Source organism: Pantherophis guttatus, chromosome 3, assembly GCF_059756535.1.
Source record: "Pantherophis guttatus breed Tessera chromosome 3, ASM5975653v1, whole genome shotgun sequence".
Taxonomy (NCBI): Eukaryota; Metazoa; Chordata; class Lepidosauria; order Squamata; family Colubridae; genus Pantherophis; species Pantherophis guttatus.
The window spans coordinates 64,191,166-64,213,742 of record NC_142065.1 but is presented as its reverse complement, the minus strand read 5'-3'; the positions used below and the strand labels follow the sequence as shown (position 1 = coordinate 64,213,742).

The 22,577-nt window shown below is 39.7% G+C and overlaps 2 protein-coding genes across 4 annotated transcripts; one reads left to right on the top strand and one right to left on the bottom strand.

The window, feature by feature from the left end:
* Nucleotides 1-57: 57 nt before the first annotated feature.
* Nucleotides 58-7,989, top strand: IFT25 (intraflagellar transport 25). Of its 3 annotated transcripts, XM_034415124.3 has the most exons (6): nucleotides 232-563; nucleotides 2,223-2,329; nucleotides 4,231-4,299; nucleotides 4,643-4,700; nucleotides 6,475-6,518; nucleotides 7,655-7,989. In XM_034415124.3, exons 1-5 carry the CDS (start codon nucleotides 466-468, stop codon nucleotides 6,485-6,487), a joined length of 345 nt encoding a protein of 114 aa, XP_034271015.1. In that variant the 5' UTR covers nucleotides 232-465; the 3' UTR covers nucleotides 6,488-6,518; nucleotides 7,655-7,989. The 3 variants fall into 3 exon arrangements, with proteins under 3 accessions (XP_034271013.1, XP_034271015.1, XP_034271014.1); XM_034415122.3 differs by lacking the exon at nucleotides 4,643-4,700 and having other exon boundaries at nucleotides 58-563; XM_034415123.3 differs by lacking the exons at nucleotides 4,231-4,299; nucleotides 4,643-4,700 and having other exon boundaries at nucleotides 319-563.
* DIO1 (iodothyronine deiodinase 1) lies at nucleotides 7,655-12,957 on the bottom strand. The gene is made up of 4 exons (XM_034415126.1): nucleotides 12,591-12,957; nucleotides 10,341-10,484; nucleotides 9,493-9,692; nucleotides 7,655-9,038 (listed from the first exon to the last, which is right to left on the bottom strand). Exons 1-4 carry the CDS (start codon nucleotides 12,919-12,921, stop codon nucleotides 8,970-8,972), a joined length of 744 nt encoding a protein of 247 aa, XP_034271017.1. The 5' UTR covers nucleotides 12,922-12,957; the 3' UTR covers nucleotides 7,655-8,969.
* Nucleotides 12,958-22,577: the final 9,620 nt, after the last annotated feature.

The following is a 22,577-nucleotide window of genomic DNA, read 5'->3' as shown; positions in this document are numbered from 1 at the left end:
GAAGGGCACCACATCGTCATACCCTTTCCTAATTTACCTAGCTCTTTGGATTCACGCACAATATAATTGAAAGAACCACTGCTCATGGATTGGTTTCCTGCACATTGCAGAGAGTTGGACTAGTCACCAGCAGAGGTGTCCACGCTTGCCAATTTTAATACTTTGCGGACTTCAACTCCCAGAATTCTCCAGCCAGCACGGTTGGCGAGGGAATTCTGGGAGTTGAAGTCCACAAATCCCTGGATTAAATGATCCCTGCCGTCCCTTCCACTCTCCAATTATTGTGACTCTCTTTCGCTGTTTGGTTTCATACGATGCCCTCAGCAAGCAAATTATCTAACCCAGATTTTAGGACGCCACTTCCGGACTTTCAGGCTAGGTGCTGCTAGGCAACTGAGGCGCTCGGCCGGTGGGAAGGAAAAGTAGGGACTCTTTGAGACGGCCGTTTGCGAGGCTTGAGCAGGGATGAAGTTTACAGATTATTGTCTCAGCTCCGAGGGAGCCGATGTTATTTTAGCAACATCCAGTGATGAAATGTACCCGGCGGAAAATATCATTGACGGGTGAGCCTTGAGCCTTCGGGGTCGTGTTGAATATTGAAAGGATTGACTTGGGACCTCGGGAGAGTCTCCTTTTCCACCCTGGCGACTTTTAAGATGAGTGGACTTCAACTCCCAAAATTGGGGAATTGAGTGGAAGGTGGAGAATCTCACTCTCTCTCTCTCTCTTTTTTTTTTTTTTTAACATTATGCATGTTAAAGTCATCTTAAACTTGTCAAGGTGGAAAAACACTGCCTGTGGAAAAGTGGAAGGTGGAAAAAACACTGTCTGTAGAAAAGAAAAGGTGGAAGAATACTGTCTGTGGAAAAATAGAAGGTGGAAAAAACACTGCCTGTGGAAAAGTGGAAGGTGGAAAAAACACTGTCTGTAGAAAAGAAAAGGTGGAAGAATACTGCCTGTGGAAAAATAGAAGGTGGAAAAAACACTGTCTGTAGAAAAGAAAAGATGGAAGAATACTGTCTGTGGAAAAATAGAAGGTGGAAAAAACACTGCCTGTGAAAAAGTGGAAGGTCTAAAAAACACTGTAGAAAAGAAAAGGTGGAAGAATACTGTCTGTGGAAAAGTAGAAGGTGGATAAAACACTGCCTGTGGAAAAGTGGAAGGTGGAAAAAACACTGTAGAAAAGAAAAGGTGGAAGAATACTGTCTGTGGAAAAGTAGAAGGTGGAAAAAACACTGCCTGTGGAAAAGTGGAAGGTGGAAAAAACACTGTCTGTAGAAAAGAAAAGGTGGAAGAATACTGTCTGTGGAAAAGTAGAAGGTGGAAAAAACACTGCCTGTGGAAAAGTAGAAGGTGGATAAAACACTGCCTGTGGAAAAGTGGAAGGTGGAAAAAACACTGTAGAAAAGAAAAGGTGGAAGAATACTGTCTGTGGAAAAGTAGAAGGTGGAAAAAATACTGCCTGTGGAAAAGTGGAAGGTGGAAAAAACACTGTCTGTAGAAAAGAAAAGGTGGAAGAATACTGTCTGTGGAAAAGTGGAAGGTGGAAAAAACACTGCCTGTGGAAAAGTAGAAGGTGGAAAAAACACTGGAAAAGAAAAGTAGATGGAAAAAAACTGTCTGTGGAAAAGTAGAAAGTGGAAAAAACACTCTGGAAAAGTAGAAAGTGAAAAAAAACACTGTGGAAAAGTAGAAGGTGGAAAAAACACTGGAAAAGTAGAAGGTGGAAAAAACACTGTCTGTGGAAAAATGGAAGGTGGAAAAACATTGCCTGTGGAAAAGTGAAAGGTAGAAAAAATATTGCCTATGGAAAAACAAGGTGGAAAAACACTGGCTTCAGAAAAGGCCAAGGCTCAATGGTGACAAGAATTCAAGATTTTAAAAATCTTTTTGTTACATTATATGTACAGTATTATTTATCTGTTTATTTATTTGTTAAATTTATTTGCCGTCTATTCCCCCTTGGGGCTGCCCGTGGTAGCTTGCAATAATATAATATTTCTTTTCCCCAGAAAGCTCAAAGGAAAGTATATTTTTTTGTTTCTTGGGTTATCCCCACAGCAACATTTTGAAATAGGCCGCTAGGGCTAGGCTAAGAAATATGGGTAGCTTCACCCATATGAGTGAATATTGTGTTAAGCCATGGTTTGTTTAACTATGTTGAAACCATAGTTTCATACATAGCCTATGATGTATAATTGCATTTTATTCGTTCCTAACAGGCGATCTGAAACTTTTTGGACCACAACTGGGATGTTTCCTCAGGAATTTATTATTTCCTTTCATAAATGTGTGACCATTAGCAAACTGACAATTCAGTGTTACTTAGGTAAGTTATAATATGTTTATGTTTTCAAATTACGTGTCTTTTCTGCAATTTTATATGCTTCTTATAATGTACTGTTCCATAATATAGTTCTATACTTCATATAATGAAAAATAGTCAGGCATTTATACTTGGGAATACTGTATAGACATTTCCACTTTAGAAGAATTGGGCCATGGCTCATAATATTTTTACATACTATATTCATAAGAAATTATTAGTTATTATTAATATGAGTTGCAGAGGCTATTCTCTTTATAATTTTAATTCTTTATGGGTGTATTTGGGTTTTTTTCCTAAGTAATTTATTTTTTGATACAACTGTAACTAAACACATTTTTGAATATAAAATGATACATTTGAACTCCCCCATACTTATATCCTAAGACTGATACCTTTAATTTCTGGTTAATATGAAGCCATCCTGTAATAGGGACTTTGCAACAAGAATAACCCATCAAGTTTTTGGTAAACATGCTAATATCATTAAATCAGCTTATAGGTAGTCCTTGACTTATGATCACAATTGAGCCCCAAATTTCTGTTGCTAAATGAGATGTTTGTTAAGTGAGTTTTACCCCATTTTACAACCTTTCTTACCACAGTTGTTAATCAGTGCAGCTGTTAAGTTAGTAACACGGTTGTTGAGTGAATGTGGCTTCCCCCTTGACTTTGCTTGCCGGAAGGTCACAAAAGTGGTCATTTGACCTCAGAACTCTGCAACCCTAAATAAGAGTCAGTTGCCAAGTGTCTGAATTTTGAACACATAACCATGGGGATGCTGCAACAGCCATAAGTGTGAGAAATTATCATGTCACTTTTTTCAGTGCCGCTGTAACGGCACTGAACGGTCACTAAACTATTGTAAGTTGACAGAACTTACAGGTTGGCAGTTCAGATCCCTTCTATACTGTTCCTGCGTGAGCAGGGGAGTTGGACTAGATGACCTATGTTCCTTCCAACTCTGTTACTGTTGCTGTTACTTCTAGGACTTTTTTATTATTATTATTTATTTATTTTTATATGCCGCCCTTCTCCGGAGACTCAGGGCGGCTTACAATGTGTTAAGCAATGGCCTTCATACTTGTATTGGAGGTAGATTTCTTTGCTTGAACAAGGGCATACAAAAATCTTCTCTTCTGTGAATTTAACAAGTTTCTTGGAAAGGGGGATGAAGAAATTATCTGGGTTTAAGATCTGGTATTTGGAAATAAGATCCACCCTGGAAAAAGGCTGTGTGCTTGTCCCTGCATTCAGACAACCTCTTTTAAGACCAAATATACGCTATTCAACAAATTATGAGTTTTGTCAGCGCTTTTAATACTGAACAGTCATTTCAAAGGAAACTCTAGTTTGTGGTATGCATGGTTCTGTAAGTCTATACAGCTACCGTATGTGGGAGATAAGAAATGTGTGTGATTTTCTTTCATTTGGGTGATCCCTAGAATCCATTTGATTGCATGTTTCTGAATATTGTGGCCAGTTTCCCAACGTTTTGAGAGAAAAATTGCCTAAAACTGCTTTATGCCCTAAAAAGTGAACACAGTTAAAGGAAAAACCCTTTCCAAACCCAGATTATCATGGTCCCAATATTTTATAGCATTGTCCTCCTCTTTATATATCTCAATCCTCCATCTGCAAAAGATGTCCATAGCAAATTATTTTTGTACGTGGAGGGGAATATATTGATCACATATTTCTCATGCTCCTCACATTTGACGTAGCCTAGCTTTCTACTGTATTTTAATGGTTCTTTATAATTTTCTTTGGTGAATTGTAAAAATGAAATTAGTCTTACAAGTGCCCTTGTGTAAAAGCGAAGAATTATTTTATTAATAATTTTGAAATATGGGTGGAACTAGTATTCTTACAATTAACAAATTTTTTAAAAATATTTTCCTTAGTGAAGAGATTACGCATTGAAAAAAGTGTATCTAAAGATCCAGTTGATTTTGAAAAATGCATTGAAAGAGGTAATTACACTTAATATCGTTATGATTCAGTGAATGATCATAATCTACTGAATTCAATCAAGTCTGAGGGCTATGGTTATTTAAAAGAAATTCTGTTGATCTCAATTTTTCTATAACATTAGACTAATAGTATACCATTAAAAGTTCCAAGGAGATATTGTATTTTTTTTAAATTTCAGTATTAGCTTTGTAATCTGCAGAACCAAAGGCTATTTCAAAATATTTTACAATTGTTGTTATTGTTGCACTTAGCAAACAGTAGTTGATTCTTTGTAATGCATTATCCGATTATCAATTTCAGGTATGCTCTGACTTGAACCTTTTCTTTGACATTTGAATATAGGTAAAAGTCAGCGTCCCGAATTCTTCTCCACCTTGTTGGGGAAGAATAGTCCACAACAGTGGGTGATATTTTAAACACTATTTCTCTTTTTCATTATATATACCATTATTAAATAGGTAGAAAGTTAGACAGACAGACATAGACACAGTAGTAGAATAATATACCAATAAGGGCTATGGTATCTCTACCTCTGAGGTTTTTAAATGGAGGCTGCACAGCCTTCTCTCATGAATGGTTTAATTGCTTTTCCTGCACATTGCAGAGAGTTGGACTAGATGACTCTTGTGGTCCCTTCCAATTCTACAATGATGTGACTATGATTCTGAGATACATACATACATCAAGACATGAATGCTGACTTACTTCTTCACTGGCTGACAGTTAATGTGCTTAGAAATTAAAAAGTGGGTTAACCAATTTAAACCAAGAAACTCACCAGGTAATGATTACTTAATGGCAAAATGCATATGTAACAATTTAGAATGGTGAATCCCAGTTTTAGTCACCCCCTTCTTTTTCACTGATTACTCTACAATGATTTCAAACGACGGGTACAGCAGTAATAGACCCTTTTATAAAAAGAATGGGACATACTATCAATCTAATAATCTACTAAGCATTAAATACAAAAATAGTGGATTGGCTGGAAGTAGAACAAGTGCAGAGAAACAGGCTGATGTTAGACCCAACATCCCTTGATCTTGCCTTTATTTTACAGTACCTGGTAGAAAAGTATATGGCTAAAGTAGGATTTGCCCATATGCTGCTTCTGTTGATTTTAAGTTTGCCTTCTACTCGATATCTAGGCCTAAGAAATCAGATAAGTTCATCAATTCCATTATAGTTAGATGTCTATTATTATTGCTGCTTGAGCTTCATGAAAAAGCTTGTCTAAAAATCTAATTTACTTCACAAAATTACACAACTAAAGCAATTACCTTGGTTTGGGAAGATAGATAGGATTGTATGTTGGTATCACTGTTCCTTACTTTTTACATAAACTCTGACCATCTATCTGAATACCCTGATTTTCTCCCCACAACAGTAGCTCATATGTTTCAATAAGCCAAATATGTAGTTTTATCTCAGACTTTCATTGGATTAAAACATGCCCTAAAACCATCAACTATGCACTGTAGAGACTGCGTAAAGGCAAAAATATTGATATTTGCTAAACGTATTAGAATTCAAAAGTAGCAATTTAAATGGCCATCAAATCAAATAGGTCAACGTCTTTAAATACCTTGGAAAAGTTTTTTTGATCTACAATAGGAGATGTGCTAATCTGGATTATGTAGTCTAGAAATCTCAAAAATCAGCTTCAACAATTGGAAAATGTTTTGATGAAGGAATGCCTAATGCCTTAAAACTATTTTCTGCCAACAGCTGTTCTTACAGTAGCTTGTGAATAGTATGTAACTTGGACCTTATGATAACTCAAAATTGGAAATTTGCGCATTCAAAATGTTTAAGGATCATCTTTCATACTGTACCCCATATCCTGTTTTAGTGTTCAACTTCACCTCCTTTGGGAGTTGGAGTTAATTCAGATACTATCCAAAATATGAATAATTTTCTTGGTTAACATGAATATTTTTACCCATTGGCTTAACCCCACTAACATTAGAAGATATTTTAATACTAGATGGAGGAGATACTTATCAGAAAAAATACCCTGCATTTTCAAGATAAGGGTTAATTATTAGAGATTAGTTGACTTTTGAATTTTTTAACTGGTTTAAGTACTAGTTCCAGTAAACATGTAAGATTTATATTTTATATTTATATTTTAATTATTTTCTACAGTTAAATTATACAATTTTTATTTTCAGAGCTGCAATGTAAAGATGGGGAACTACAAACAGAAGATTTTTCTGTAAGTATCTTTCATTTAGAATTAACACAATATAAAAGATAATCAGTTTTTAACTTAAGTAAATGATTGCATTTTTTTTTAAAAAAAAATAGAAGTTTGAAAATATTTATTAGATTTACATTGTAATCTGAAGAAGAGTTTCAGAAAAATCTGAAGAATATTTTTATGTTTACACTGTGATATAAACCCATTATCAATTGGCAACACTTAAGCAACTCTGGATAATCCTAAACATGGTTAAACCTGGTTAGTTCTTAGATGGGAGAATTCCAAGAAATATAAGGACCATACATTGGTCAGGTAACTTAAAAATGAAGAAATGGAGAGAATAGCAAATAGCACTTCCATATTGCTGGAAATAAAATTATGTATTCCTGTTGTTAACAGGAGCTGAGCTCATCTTGAGGGATTTTTAAAAATTATTATCGCATGATCTGTGTGAAAAACTAAAATACACAAATGGCAGCCAATCCCACATATCTGAAATTACTGAGTTAATGCTAGCGAATATTGAGAAATGTTTTTAAAAGTTTGCTCACATTAATTAGTTACTTATTTACATGTTGCACATCTAAGCATATTTACTGAGAAGCAAGTTCCACTGTGCTAGTGGAACTGTTGGTTACATGCTTTTTAAAAAAATATTGTAGGCTCTGTATTGTATTATGTTTAGAACTGTTAAGATACATTCATGAATATTGACAACATAGCATTTTGGATGTTATTGCAATTTTAGTTTTGTGTGTAAATAGGGAAGTGTACTTGCAATTACATACAAATATTTAACTTCAAGATATGTAGTTATTCATTCTCTAAGGTTGACCATTTTCTACAGATAAACGCCAAGCAAAATGGTAATAATGTAGCGACATTCTGTTCCTAACAAACTTTTAAAGAATCAAAAACATCTGCCAGCAAATCATGGCTGGGAAATCAGAATATAGTAATATTTTATAAAGCCACAGTAATGTAGTACTTCATATATTCCATTTTCAACATTTAACAGCAAATGTTTAAATGCAATGAATATGTTTATTCACTTATTCACTTAAACTTTCCTAAGGGAATTAATGGTATTTTAAAATGCTGTATTTCATATCTAGTTTATTGCTGTTTATTTTTTTTCTCTTTGATAGTTTCCTGAGATCCAAGCTACATATCTTCGAATCATCATTTTATCTGCTTCTGATGCTTTTGTGTCAGTTCATAGGGTAATAGCAGAAGGACTATCGCACAAAAGTTAAATTCAGTATTCAGATTATAACACATTAAACATTAAGCCTTTTTAAAAATGTAGCAGGCATTAATGATTCTTTAAGTACACTAACTGCAGCTGGTGTTTAATCTTTTCAATGGAAATTTGTTAAAAAATTTCAACAATGAGCATTATTTAAATTGATAATATTTATATGATGATGTACAGTATATTATAGATGAAATAGCGTAATAAACAAGAATTCATCAAACCCTCTGTTATGTTGCCCAATATCTTCAATTTATCTTAATTGATAAGAAAAAGAGTTAATTTAGTCTGGGGCAATCTTTCCTTTTAGACCACCACGTTTCATTCCATCATTTTATCTATATTATAAGATAATACCATATTTAAAGGAAACAAATTCATGCTGGACGAAGATTTTTGGACCAAGTTTAACATTGCATCTTGTTTCTATAAATATTTTTCCGTATCAGGTCATAGTTCTCTACGTTTTAAACTATGACTATCATAAACAAATATTAATAGAAACAAAAGTAAGAAAATTATTACAATGATTCCATTCAGAAAGTTCTTCTCTGCAAACACCTTTAAAACTGGATGTGATGGTGCTTCTGTCCTTAAGTGGTTTGGGTTCAAAGGATCCAATGCATCTGCACATGCTAGGTGTTTCGTGACAACAATAATGCATGTTTGTCTGTTACAAGTGTCAGCTGCTTCTGCAGCAATGTTCTCCAGAAATTTGATCCTATACAAAGACTGCTTCTGTTCAGATCCATAGACTTAACAATTCCAGATACAGTTCTTATAGAAGAAACATAATTGAGAAATGTACACTGCTGCACTCCTGTCACTAAAGAAGAGATCACTGCTCTGTTTACTATCTAGAGACTGTTATATATAAAGCAATCCATCATGTTATCCTATTTCAATTGCTTCATTAGAAAATTCACCACAAAGATATTTTTCAAATGTGTAAAGCAGTTTGTGCATCTACCACTGGCAATTACAAGAATGGAGATTAGCATTGGCAGGTAATCTAGGGTAAATATAATAAATAGATCTTATGTTATTGTTTAATTGAGTTAATGACTGCTGAATATTAATGATGTAAGGTTTTCACCGTTATCTTTCCAAATAAATACAGCCCTTTATAAATAAAAATACTTTTAAAAATGTAATCAGGCAATGGAGTGTATGTGCTTCTCAGAAACAGGTTACTTTGAGGTGTTCTTTTACAGGTAAAGTTGTTCCAAAAATTCACGTACTTCTTGTGGACAATAATTCCAAGGTCCTGGTCTACCCTGTAAAAGGAAAAAAAATCGGTGACTAATTTCTAAGGACAGGAATATAAAGTATAGGCAAGGGATGTAAAGTAATATAAAGAGATTAATAATTATAAAAGAGATTAAAAGATTAGGCTTTTCATGAAAGCATATGGTGTAAGAATATGAGCATGTGGCAGTATTAATAGGATGGCAATTATTTCAGAATTAGGTAGACAAGATTACATTTTCACATTGAATTGGATGCCACTATTTTCTTTCAATTATGGAAAATTAACAGCAAAGATGTTACATGAAAATATGCATAATATTAATATAATGCATATTTAAAATAGTTTACCTGTTTTAGAAAAAAGAACTCTAGATAGCAGTCTCCCCCAAGTTAAGTCATGTCTCCCACAAGGTTTCAAGTACATGTTTAGCTTTGCAAACTTGCACCTCACATAAATACGTAATAACTTTTCTTTTTTACCTTATACACAACTTTTCCCTTTTGAAGCACATACAGTCTCTCTGGCAGAGCCGCATATTTGTTTGTGCTCAGGTTTTCCATTGTGTCTAGAACCACTGGACATAGGGGTTGCTGTTTTAGGAGCTTCTGTGCAGCCGTTATACGATCTTGGAGGGTTCGGTGACTTTTAATGACAATATTGTTCTTAAAGGCCCATCCATCTAAAATAAAGAATACTTCATCTAAATCCATCTAAAATAAAGAATAATCCTAACAAGAATTAGACTATCAATACTGGATATATTCATCCTCACATTTAGTAATAGAAGTGGAATATGTAATAGCCCAGAGCTTCTTGATTTTTGTACTGTAACAACTCCACTTGTATTCCTATTTTTCTTCCAGAAGTACAAAACCATGAAACCTGTTCAGTCTCATGGGCTATTATCATGCCTATACCTAAATGACTCTACAATTGTCTTATCATCTTCCAGAGACTGCTGGCAGATAAAAAAACCACAGTGAAAGTATGGCTTTGATACTATGAATTTTTGCTTCTATTCATGCAGATAAAATGTTGTTAGGTGTCAGAGAAAGCAGTGAGGATGCTGCCTCTTAGCTGTTGGTTCTCAACAGCAACCTTTCTTAAATTACATTTGACTTAGACAATCAAATATTTATTGTTTTTGGAGATTATATTTGATACACTAATTGTTTTCCAAGTTAAATTAGCTTCCTCTGTCACATAATGTTAAACCTGATCCATTAAGCTGTATGGTTTATATTTAAGAAGAAATGCATCCAGATTGGTAACCTGGAATACAATCATTTACAATCTAATGACTAGATTTTTAGCATGCTTGCCTTACCTGAGGCATGAGCTTCTTCAATGTAGATTACAAGAAAGTCTGCTACAGATTTGAAATCTTCAACAAGTTTATTAAACTCGCCAAATCTGAATATGAATGAAGGTCAGGTACAACTTCCAAATGCTAGAACCAAAGGCCTGTTACCTGCAAGAAAACACAGATCAGTCTTGAAGGATAAAGACAAGAATAAGGATTGTTATAGTTCTCATATTTATTCAGGGAGTTATTTGCAATTTAAATGCTACATATATAGTAATTTTAAGAATTTGGTCACATTCTTGTGTATTTGAGACACCTAACATTTAGTGGCTGCTTAATACAACATTTGAGAGATTTGAAAAGGCAATATGGTTTAATAGACTTTTATTGGTACCATTTTGAACAAGTTCCTAGTCTAGCTGGGGAATTCTGGAACTTAAAACCAACACATCTTAAAGGTTGAGAAACATTGGACTAGAGCCTCCATGTATTAATTCCAACACATGAAACCTTTATTAAGACCCTGCTAATATCACGTGAATAATTTTGCCAAGAATATTTTATGATGGTACAATTCTAATTCTCAATAAGCAGTATGGGATAAAGAACAACATATTTTGTTTTCATAACCAGCATCTGCTGATTATGATCAGCAGGTGATCAGCAAGGTGCTAGTAATTACCTATAAATCCCTACATGGCTTAGGCCCAGGATGCCTGGTGGACCATCTGCGGCCAGTGACAGCTCCCCATCGCCCGGTGTGTTTTCACAGAGAGAGCCTCCTTGGGGTCCCGTCGGCCAGAGAGTGTCGACTGGTGACTCCCAGGGAGCCTTCTCTGTGGGCGCGCCTACTCTTTGAAATCAGCTCCCCCTGGAGCTCTGGGTGGCTCCTGACCTTTGCTCCTTCCGCCGTCATCTTAAAACATGGTTATTTGGCCTGGCCGGATTGGATTGAAGGGGTTTTAAATGTGACTTTAACGGGTTCTTATATTTGTTATATTTTATAATTGAATTTGTGTATTTATTGTTGTGAGCCGCTCTGAGTCCTTTGGAGAGAGGGCGGCATACAAGCCCAAATAATAAATAATAAATCTGCATATTATATAAAAATGTTGCATGTATTCAGCAGGAATGTTGCATGTATTTGGCAGCATGTATTTCATTTTAAAATGTCCCTTTTCCATTTTTTCTAAACCCAACAATAATTGCATGCAGATCAAAGTTTTAGAACCTTATTGGCATCACCAATAAAAATCCTCTAATTAAAATGATCTCTTCAACATTGTCTCTGTTTGAAGGAATTTTATGATATGGTTAGCTATTTTTGGTTTTTAACTTATGTTTGTACTTGCAGTAGAATTCTATATTATAATGTTCTGATTTTTATTTGAGTATCTGTACAATGTCTCTTGATCTAAGTGATGAGAACCATGAGTGTGTTCACAATAAAACTAAGGCAGGATTTGTTGAAGAAACCTTAGTAGCTTGCTTCACATTACAATTAAGCCAAAACATAAAACTATAAAATTATCACCCATTATCAATTTCCTACCAAATGTATTTTTTTTCTCTAAAATATTTTGATTTAATTACCTGTGGCAACTATTTGAATATGCAGAATAAGTGTACAATGCTACTTGTATAGAAGTTGAGTTTTATCTTAATTTCCAAAACAGTGCAGTTAATTAGTTACTATGAAGTAGAAGCCAATAACTTATGAATATGTTAAGAGAGAGGCAAAGTGCAGTTTGTGTTTGTGCTGCAATATGTATTTGGATTAGTTCAAGCTTTATCATGCTCTGTTTCTTTTCTGTGAAGGCATTTGTTATAGTTTTTAAGAAAAAAAATCTGAGGCAAGATTGCACGCATGTATTTGAATGTGTGTATCCTTGGACCCAGTAATACATGCATATGCATAATCTTGTATATTCGTATGCAATATGTAATTTTATGTATAGTGTATGCAATAGCATATGTTACTTATGAGAGTCATTTTGCCTGCGTCAATCATGCATATATAAAGTTAAATTATTTCCTGTTAATATGTCAGAATTAAACTACTCAACTCAACAATTCTAATGCCACCTTAACATTTTCCCCAATTATTTTAATATGTTTTATGTCAATTCCAACTGCATGAAAAAAATAAATTCTGTCTGTTTAATCAATTAGTACCCTGATTTTAAAATGAAATTTTGTTTCACTTATGATATTAGCAAATGCCACATTTAAACATTAAATAATTAAAACATTATCCTGGTGTTTACTTACCTTGCATGAAATCCAGAATGTGATGCATTTTCCCACTGAGATTTGCTATGGGGGTGTTAGGAGCAGGACAGCCCTGAAAGGCTTCATCTTCCAGCCTTTTCCATTTGACTTTCAAGACAAAGAGTAAGTAAGAGAAGCTGAAGAAAGTTGGACCCCAATTTTCATAGAAGAATTTTGGGTTGTCTCCCATGCCACTCTTTTCTCTCTGCTTCAGGAGATAGCTCTTCACAGTACCTGGGAAAAAGAACATGCAGATTTTACCAATGATAGTAGACAGGCATACATGCAGAAGAATCCAGAACCTCTGCATAAATCTCTTCATTCTGAACATCTTGGCAGAAGAAGAGGCTGCTACATTCTGCAAAGTAGAATTCAATGTGGAACAAAGTGAAAGGGGGGGGGGAAAGGAGAGCCTGAGCTAAAGTTAATAATTGCTAGGCTCGTTAGTTGCCTCAAATGACCAACATCATAACAGTTATCAGTTCTTTACCTTGAAGAAACTCCAAAACCTTTAACAGAACATTGGTTAAAAAAAATAATGTTGTAAGGTTCAACATGTTCGAAAACAAGGATTATATAATCTATTTAGGAATTGAAATCCAGAGAAATCTTTCCCGGAAATAACTATAATGCTAGATTTCTTCCTTGCAAAATCAATGACCCGACTCCTCTAGAGGGTTTAATCAAAATATAAAACCATCTAGGGCAGCAACTCTCATTGATTTCAATAGATTTTGCCTTGCTATCAAGTATTCAGAAGTTTATCTTGTTTTTTTTTTTTTAAAATACTTTATTGAATTTTCCAATTTTTTAAAAAGACAATGTACAATCACAATCTTGATCCGAGGTGCAGTGTTTACACATTTCATAGATCAAACATTAGATGAATTCCATCCATAACTATACAATATACAGTTCTATACAATTCTCTACATTTCTATACAATTAAGTCCATTTCGGGTGTCTAACAAATCATAACCTATTATCATATTTTTATCGTATTCTTTAACCAGTTATACCACATTCCCCATACTTCGTAGTACTTAGAGTTCTCTTCATTTTTTAGCTCGCTCGTCAATTTAGCCATCTCTGCGCACTCTAGAATTTTATTTATTAATATTTCTTCAGAGGGGGTAGAGTTGGATTTCCAGAGTTTCGCAAAGGCTAATCTAGCCGCAGTAATAATTTGAATTGCCAGTTGGGTTTTATTGTTGTCGAGACCATCTTCAATCATACCTAAGAGGAAGGATTCCGGGGCCAGGGCTATCTCCTGTCCCATTATTTCCGAGAGCCAGAGTCGAATCTTTAACCAAAACTTTTTGGTCTCTTGGCAAGTCCACCACAGATGATAAAAGGTGCCGACCGTCTTTCCACATTTCCAGCATAAAGCAGAGGAATTTGGAAATATTTTGGCCAGCCTGTCCGGGGCTAGGTACCACCTATGCAACATTTTGTAGTGATTTTCCCTGAATGTTACCGATTTCGTTATTTTGAAATTTCTGTTCCAAGCTATCTCCCAGTCATTGAAATTAAGGCCATATCCTAAGTTTTTCTCCCAAGTGCTTAGCTGATTTTTAGCTATCGTTTCGGCTCTATCCTCATCTAATATAAAGTTATAGATTTTCGATAACATTTTCTTATCTGGTCCCCAAATAATTTTGTCAAAATATCCATATTTCATTTCAATACCACATTTATCTCTATCTTCTTGAAATCTAGACTTAATCTGGAGATATTTCCACCAATCCAGAATAAACCCCTGGTCCCTCAATACTTTCAAGGGTTTGAGCTTCCCTTCTTCATCCAAGATATCCTTATATGTGCCCATTTTATAGTTCCCTCTTCTATTTGGGGCCACTAGAGCATCCATAATCGACAGCCAGCTAGGAACCTTGGTATATATCTTCTGTCTAATTTCCAGCCACGTACGAATCAATGTCTCTCTAATTTTATGTTTATAGAAATGAGTTTTCCTCCTATCCTTTGTATCCCAGAGGTAAGCGTGCCATTCTTCAAGGAGATCGTGTCCTTCTAGTGTCAAAATTCTACCTTCTTGTAATTTGACCCACTCCTTTATCCAAATTATTTTTGCCACTTTTTGGTATAATTCCCAGTCAGGGAGCCCGAACCCACCCAAATTTCTTTTCCCTTGAAGTGTCTTGAGAGAAATCCTCGATTTCTTGCCCTCCCACAAAAAATTCCTGATATGTTTATTCAAATCCCAAAAAAATTTTTTATCTAGTGATATCAGTATATTTTGAAATAGAAATAGAAATTTCGGTAAAATATTCATTTTGATCGCCGCAATTTTACCAGTCAGGGACAATTTAAGCCTCCTCCACCTATCGAGGTCTTGATTAGTTTTCTGCAATAAGGGGATATAGTTATAAACTATATAGATTTCTATATAGATTTCTCTCTTCTGCGCATGCGCAAGATGGCGACTTGCCTGTGATCCCGGTAATCCTGGGGGGCGATTATGGCTCCAGGGGGCCTTTGGAGGGCTGAATTTCGATCGTTGCAGCCCTGGCCCAGCTGGAGGAGTGTTGGGGCTCTCCGTTGAGGGGTCTCCGGCTTCTGTGAGTGTCCTTGAGGCTCGCGGAGACCGTAGGACGGCGAGAGCGGCCCGAAGGAGGAGGGGCGGCAGCAGACTCTCCTGGCGAAGGTAGCAGGGCCAGGATGACGGCGTCAGCGCCGCGGCGGTGGCGGCGGTACAGCACCCTCGCCGGGATCCTCGCCAGCCCAATCTGCCCTGGACATGTACTAGGGGCGGAGGGGGGGGCGAGGTGAGGGCGGGGAGGCTGGCAGCGGCAGCGACGGTGGTGCTGGCGGCGTGGAAATGGCGGCTGCCGGGTCAGGGAAGAAGCTGCCACAGTTTGGAGCGTGGGAGCGTCGGAGAGGTTGGCAGTTGCTGGCTTGCTTTGTTGGATCTCCTGGGCGACCGTGGGGCGTTATTTGGCCCCTTGGTCGTCCCAGAGGCCTCCATGAGGATTTATGGAGGCTGGGCGAGGCTGGACGAGGCAAGCAGCATGGTCCCAAGGAAGATCCGGGAGGGGTTGGGGAGAGCTGGACTATGACTGAGGGGTTTTCCCCCCTATGGCATTTGTTGCCTCTGCTCTCCTTTTTCACCCCCATCCCCCTGAATGTGGTGATGCCATGCCGTGTATGCCTGCTGAACAATCATCTCCGGGTCTAGATGCCATCTTGACCTCCCCGGAGGTAATGACGGTTATGATCTCCGCTGTCTGAGCCTGTCTGGACTATGTGGACTGACCTGACCCCATTCTTCCCCTCCGTTGAATGGAGGTTTACATCTGGGGATTCAAGTCTTGGTGGAGTGGGTCTATAGCTGCTGTCTCAACTCCGGCTTTTTGGACGATCGTGGTTGACCAGCCCCCGTGAGAGGAGGGCTGGGTCACCCTCTGCCGGACCGAAACAGCATTTTACTCCCGCCATTGCCGTGAGAGGGCACTGAGGTCTCACATGCTCCATTGGAACTCTATTGAAGCCTTGCATTGCACTCCTTCTGACTGTGATAACATCAAATTGGCCCCTGGTTATTGGCCATGGACTATCACCTCCCTTTGATCTTTGATGTACTCGGTGAATGACCTTCGTGCCCTGCGAGACTCCCCCCTCTCGCAGGTCTGGCCCTCTTCGTTATCGAGGGCCTATCTTGATGACGGGCGTTGGAGCCCCGAGAGATGGCATGCGGCTAAGAAGAGTTTGAGGGGTTTTTTAAGTGGGTTTTTTAGTGAGTTTTTAACAAAAATTTTAAGGGGTTCGGGGGGGATTAGGGTGGGTTCTGGGGGAAATCCACCGGGTTCAAGACCAGCCTTAGCGAAGGGCTGCGACATTAGGGACGTAGAACCGGAGGTCGGGGAGGGGGTTGGAGTTCGATTTGAAGAGGGCTGTTCCATCAGCACAGTGAGTGGGAGGGGCAGATATGGCGGAAGCTGGGGACCATATCATGTGCGGGGAATGCGCACTCGCTATCTTAGAGCGATTGCGCATTCCGGTCCCCAATGCCTTTCTTGTTCCCCAGGTTGTTCAGATTCTCAGGGCCAGAGCCTCCGGCTGATGTTGTGCAACGCCAGGTCCGTTGTTAATAAAGCCCCCCTCATCCACAATCTTATTCAGGAGGGGGAGGCGGACCTGGCGGGCATTACGGAGACCTGGTTGGGCCAGGAGGGGGGAGTCCCCCTCGTGGATATATGCCCACCAGGCTTCCGTGCATTTCATCAGCCGAGGGCTCAGGGCAGGGGCGGGGGGGTGGCAGTTATTATAAAGGAAGGTCTGGATCCAAGGGAGACCACTGTTCCACAGATAGCCGGATGTGAGTCCCTCTTTGTGAAGTGGGGTCGTGGAGTACAGATGGGCCTGTTGGTCACGTACCTGGCTCCCTGCCACGTGGCAACGGCCCTGCCCGAGCTCCTTAACGTTATAGCCGAGGTGGCGGTGGGCACCCCCAGACTTGCCATCATGGGGGATTTCAACCTGCCATCTATCGGTGAAACGTCTGAGGTGGCTCGAGAGTTCATGGCTTCCATGACGGCCATGGACCTTACTCAGTTAATTCATGACCCCACTCACACAGGAGGACACACTCTGGACTTAGTTTTTGTCTCTGGTCAGTGGTTGAGTGGCCTTGATATAGGGGATATAGCCATCGAACCCTTGTCATGGTCTGACCACTCGCTCCTTCGACTGGACTTTCTAACCGCTGCACCCTGCCGCAGGGAGGCGGGACCGACCAGGTGGTTCCGCCCCAGGCGCCTGATGGACCCTGATAGGTTCCAGATGGAGCTTGGGCCATTTCCTGAGATTCTGGCTCATGACTCGTCCGAAGACCTGGTGGCCGCCTGGGATAGTGCGGCTGCCGGGGCCTTGGACCGAGTCGTGCCTTTGCGGCCTCTGACCCGGCACCGAACTCACCTAGCTCCTTGGTTTTCCGAGGAGCTTAGGGAGATGAAGCGCCAGAAAAGACGCCTGGAGAGTAGTTGGAGGACCAGCCGCTCCGAACCTGACCGAACACTGGTGAGGTCTCATATTAAGACCTACCTAGTGGCGATAAAAGCGGCGAAAACTAATTATTTTGCCGCTCTTATCGCGTCATCAGATAATCGCCCGGCCGCCCTGTTTAGGGTGACCCGCTCCCTCCTCCATCTGGAAGTGCGGGATGACCCCTTGCAGGGTCGAGCTGAGGATTTTGTGCAGTATCTGTATGACAAAATCGCTCAGATTCGGGAAGGGCTGGCCTCTGACTGGGTATGTCCAGATGGGATGACTGAGGCAGGTCTTGAGAGTGTTATCTGGGGGGAGTTCGATCCTGTGGCTCCCGAGGACATGGACAGGGTCCTGGGATGGCTGAACGCGACCACATGTTTATTGGACCCGTGTCCCTCCTGGTTGGTACTGGCTTCCCGGGAGGTGACACGAGGCTGGCTCCAGAAGATTGTTAACGCTTCTTTGAGTGAGGGAGTCCTGCCGGCCACTTTGAAAGAAGCGGTGGTGAGGCCCCTCCTCAAGAAGCCTTCTCTGGATCCGGCTGTTTTGGCTAACTATCGTCCAGTCTCCAACCTTCGCTTCATTGCGAAGGTTGTTGAGAGTGTGGTGGCGCAACAGCTTCCCCGGTACCTGGATGAAGCTGTCTATCTAGACCCGCTCCAGTCCGGCTTCCGGCCTGGGCACAGCACGGAAACGGCATTGGTCGCATTGGTGGATGATCTCTGGAGGGCCCGGGATAGGGGTTGCTACTCTATCCTGGTCCTGTTAGACCTCTCAGCGGCTTTTGATACCATCGACCATGGTATCATGTTGCACCGGTTGGCGGGGTTGGGGGTGGGAGGCACCGTTTTGCGGTGGTTCTCCTCCTACCTCTCTGACCGGTCGCAATCTGTGTTGACAGGGGGGCAGCGGTCGACCCCGAGGCACCTTGCTTGTGGGGTGCCACAAGGGTCGGTCCTCTCGCCCCTTCTGTTCAACATTTATGTAAAGCCGCTGGGTGAGATCATCCGTGGCTTCGGGGTGGAGTTCCATCAGTACGCTGATGACACCCAGCTGTACATCTCCACCCCAGGCCACCCCAATGATGCCCTTAAAGTGATGTCCCAGTGCCTGGAGGCCGTGCGGGCCTGGATGGGGAGAAACAGGCTCCAACTCAACCCCTCCAAGACCGAGTGGCTGTGGCTTCTGGCGTCCCGATATAGCCAGCTGACGCCATCGCTGGCTATTGGGGGCGAATCACTCGCCCCCACGGAGAGGGCTCGTAACTTGGGCGTCCTCCTGGACGCACGGCTGTCGTTAGAAGATCATTTGGCGGCCGTGGCCAGGGGGGCTTTTTATCAGGTCCGCCTGATACGCCAGTTGCGCCCCTTTCTAGATCGGGACTCCCTACGCACAGTCACTCAGGCACTCGTCACTTCCCGCCTGGACTACTGCAACGCTCTCTACATGGGGCTCCCCCTGGGGTGCACCCGGAGGCTCCAGCTGGTCCAGAACGCGGCCGCGCGGGGGATTTTGGGGGCGACGAGGCGCTCCCACGTGACACCTCTCCTGTGCGAGCTGCACTGGCTCCCGGTGGTCTTCCGGGTGCGCTTCAAGGTGTTGGTGACCACCTTTAAAGCGCTCCATGGCTTAGGGCCGGGGTACTTACGAGACCGCCTTCTGCCACCAATAGCCTCCCACCGGCCAGTACGCTCCCACAGAGTGGGCCTCCTCAGGGTGCCGTCCGCCAGACAATGTCGGCTGGCGACCCCCAGGGGGAGAGCCTTCTCTGTGGCGGCGCCCACCCTCTGGAACAACCTCCCCCCAGAGCTACGTACAATAACAGACCTCCGGATTTTTCGTCGGGCCCTAAAAACCCATTTATTTCAACTAGCTGGGCTGGCTTGAGTCAAATTTTAAACGGATTTTAAATTGGAATGTTTTAATTACGGCCAAAATTATTTAATTATTTTAAACAGATTTTAGATTTTGTATGTTTTGTATGTATGTCTTGTTTTTACTTTGGCTGTTCACCGCCCTGAGTCCTACATTGGAGAAGGGCGGTATAGAAATTTAAACAAATAAATAAATAAATAAACAAGTTTATCTTGTTTTTATCTTGCTTAACCTTCAAGGAATACAAATGTGGGATATTTAAGACTTTCTATTTTATTATTATAAGACTCTTTTACCATAGACTAGGTTGGAAGAAACTTCCAAGTCCACACCTGGAATACTGAATCCAACTTTGGTCACCGCGATACAAAAATAGATATGGAGACTCTAGAAAGAGTTTAGCAACAAAGATGATTAGAAGGCTGGAGGCCAAAACATGATGTTATTTCTGCTCTTACATTAGCAGACTAGTATGAAATATTATTACAAAAATAATAACCAAGATAAGAGGATATTAGTTCAAGCCCTGCTCTTACATTAGCAGACTAGTATGAAATATTATTACAAAAATAATAACCAAGATAAGAGGATATTAGTTCAAGCCTTAGTTCAGATTCTGCATCCTTTTTTTTTTACTTCATACTTTCACCTGAATTGTATACCCAAACTTGCAGTTTCAGTCATCAGGAGTGGCAGCAAGTATGGCATCTACCGTATGTTGAACACTTCTAGATAATGTTGGAAGTGACTTCTTGCAAAAACCACTTTCATAGTATATGACACTCAGATACTTGAGTTTTGAAACATCCAATCTGAGCAACAGCAGCAAATGAATTCTTAATTAATTTTTTGACTATGTCCAGTTCTTGACAGTGCTTATTAATCACATCATGGAAGTGTATTTGGAATGAATTTAGTAAAGCTGAGTTAATTTCTTCCACTGAAAAATGGAAAAAATAATCAATAATTGAGGTGGAGGTATTTTTTGTTGGTCAACCCATTTGCACCAAAATCTAGGCCTGTGAAGAAAAGCTGAAATATTTGCTTCATGTTAAAAATTGTGATGTTTTGACCCTAATGTGAAAGGTTAAGGCCAGTGGTGAGATTCAGCCAGTTCGCACTACTTGGGGAGAACTGGTTGTTAACCTTCTGAGCAGTTTGGTGAACTGGTTGTTGGAAGAGATCATTAGGGCAGAGAACCGGTTGTTAAATTATTTGAATCCCACCACTGGTTAAGGCTACTCATACAGCTGAGTTAGCTAAGGTACAGTATGCTACTTGAAGTCACACAGAATGACTTTTACCAGCCTTATTATTTTCATCAAGAAAAATTGTGAACTCTCCCTATACTCAAAAACTCTTGTGAGGGCTTTTTCTCACAACTAGCTCTCTACTTCCATATGGAAAAGCTGAATCTTGTATTCATTGCCCAATTCCTTGAATAGCCTGCTGAAAAGACACATGCTCAAAGCCCCCTATTTTGATCATATTTGCAATTCCCACAGTTTGTTTTAGCAATGAACCGTCTACTATTTTTGTTTTTAAGCGTCAACTGTTTTCTGAAATATGCAGGGTGTGGCCTGCATATTCAGATATGGCTTTTTCACAAGTGTAGCAATACCCTCCCTTATTTATGCATACTGGTGTTCCATCAGTGCTGTAAGATAGTGGTTTTCAAACTGGGCAATTTTAAGATGAGTGGACTTCAACTCCCAGAATTCCCCAGGCATGCAATTTTTTTTGAAACCAGAGAAGCTAGTAGCCGCACTGGCGAATTCTGAAAATTGGAACCCACGCATCTTGAAGTTGTCAAGTTTAAAAAGCAGTGCTGTAAGAGATGGTGCAAAAACTTGGGAATAATGGAAGAAATGCTGACAATAAACAAATAAGAGATAATTTGTTTCTGAACAAACCTGCCAAATTTTTTAAGATCATGTACCATATCAGGTCTTCTGCAGTCATGACATAAGCCTAAGACTGAAAATCAGGCTTGTCAGATGTTACATCTTTTCTATCCTGCTCTGCGGAGTAGAGGGGTGGTCTCTGACAGAAAATCACTTGAAGAAACTAGAAGCATTTGAAATGTGGATTAACAGACGGCTGTTACGTATAAACTGGGTTAACAAAATCACAAATGAGGAGGTGATAAGCCGCCTGGGAAAGCAAAGTGAAATAATCAAAGCCATTAAAAAATGAAAGGTAGAGTATTTTGGACATGAGATGCGACACCCAGAAAAATACAGCATCCTTCACTTAATCCTCCAGGGAAAAATTGAAGGCAAACGAGGCCCAGGCAGAAGAAGAACATCATGGCTTCAAAAACCTAAGGGACTGGTTTGGAAAAAACTCAGCAGCACTTTTTCATATGGCTGTTGACAAAAATAGGATTGCCAACATGATCGCCAATGTCCGATGACGGACATGGCACAAGAAGAAGAAGAAGAAGAAGTACCATATCTATAAATTTGACAATAAAAATTTATTAAATAAATCTGTGAAGTTTGTACCTTGAGAAGTGCTTATCCCTATAGTATACAATTCTTCTAAACGACACATCATATCTCACAAAACAGTGAGTAACAAAACCAAATATCATTTCTGGGTTTCCAGGGATAAGCTTATCAGTTCCCCACTGTGGATTTTGTATGAGAAAAAGGGGGGAATTTTCTCAATAGCTCATCCCACCTGTTCTTCCTATATTTGTTACATACTTGACAATTGACTTTTCAACTTTTTATCTACAGGTAATGGTACATTTACCGACTTTTGTTATGAGCAATGCAACTCCACCCTTGGCAGCAAATATTTTTGCTTTCCAATTGGCATTTGCTTTCCAATCCATTCCTTTGAGAATACCACCAAAACATTGAAGGGTTCTTGGTAGACACATCCATGCTATAGCGAGTGAAATCAATTAATTTCAAGTAAAGGATGTTTTAAGTAGTACTATTTCTTGCCAGCAAAAATTAGATCAGCGTCAGTGGGATGCAATCAGTGTGCTCTTGACTGATAATTGGCAATTACCATCAGAAAACAAGTTAGTTCAGCAAAATTTCATGTTAAGGTATGAGGTTTTTTAAAACCCAATTTGCACTTTTTTTAGTT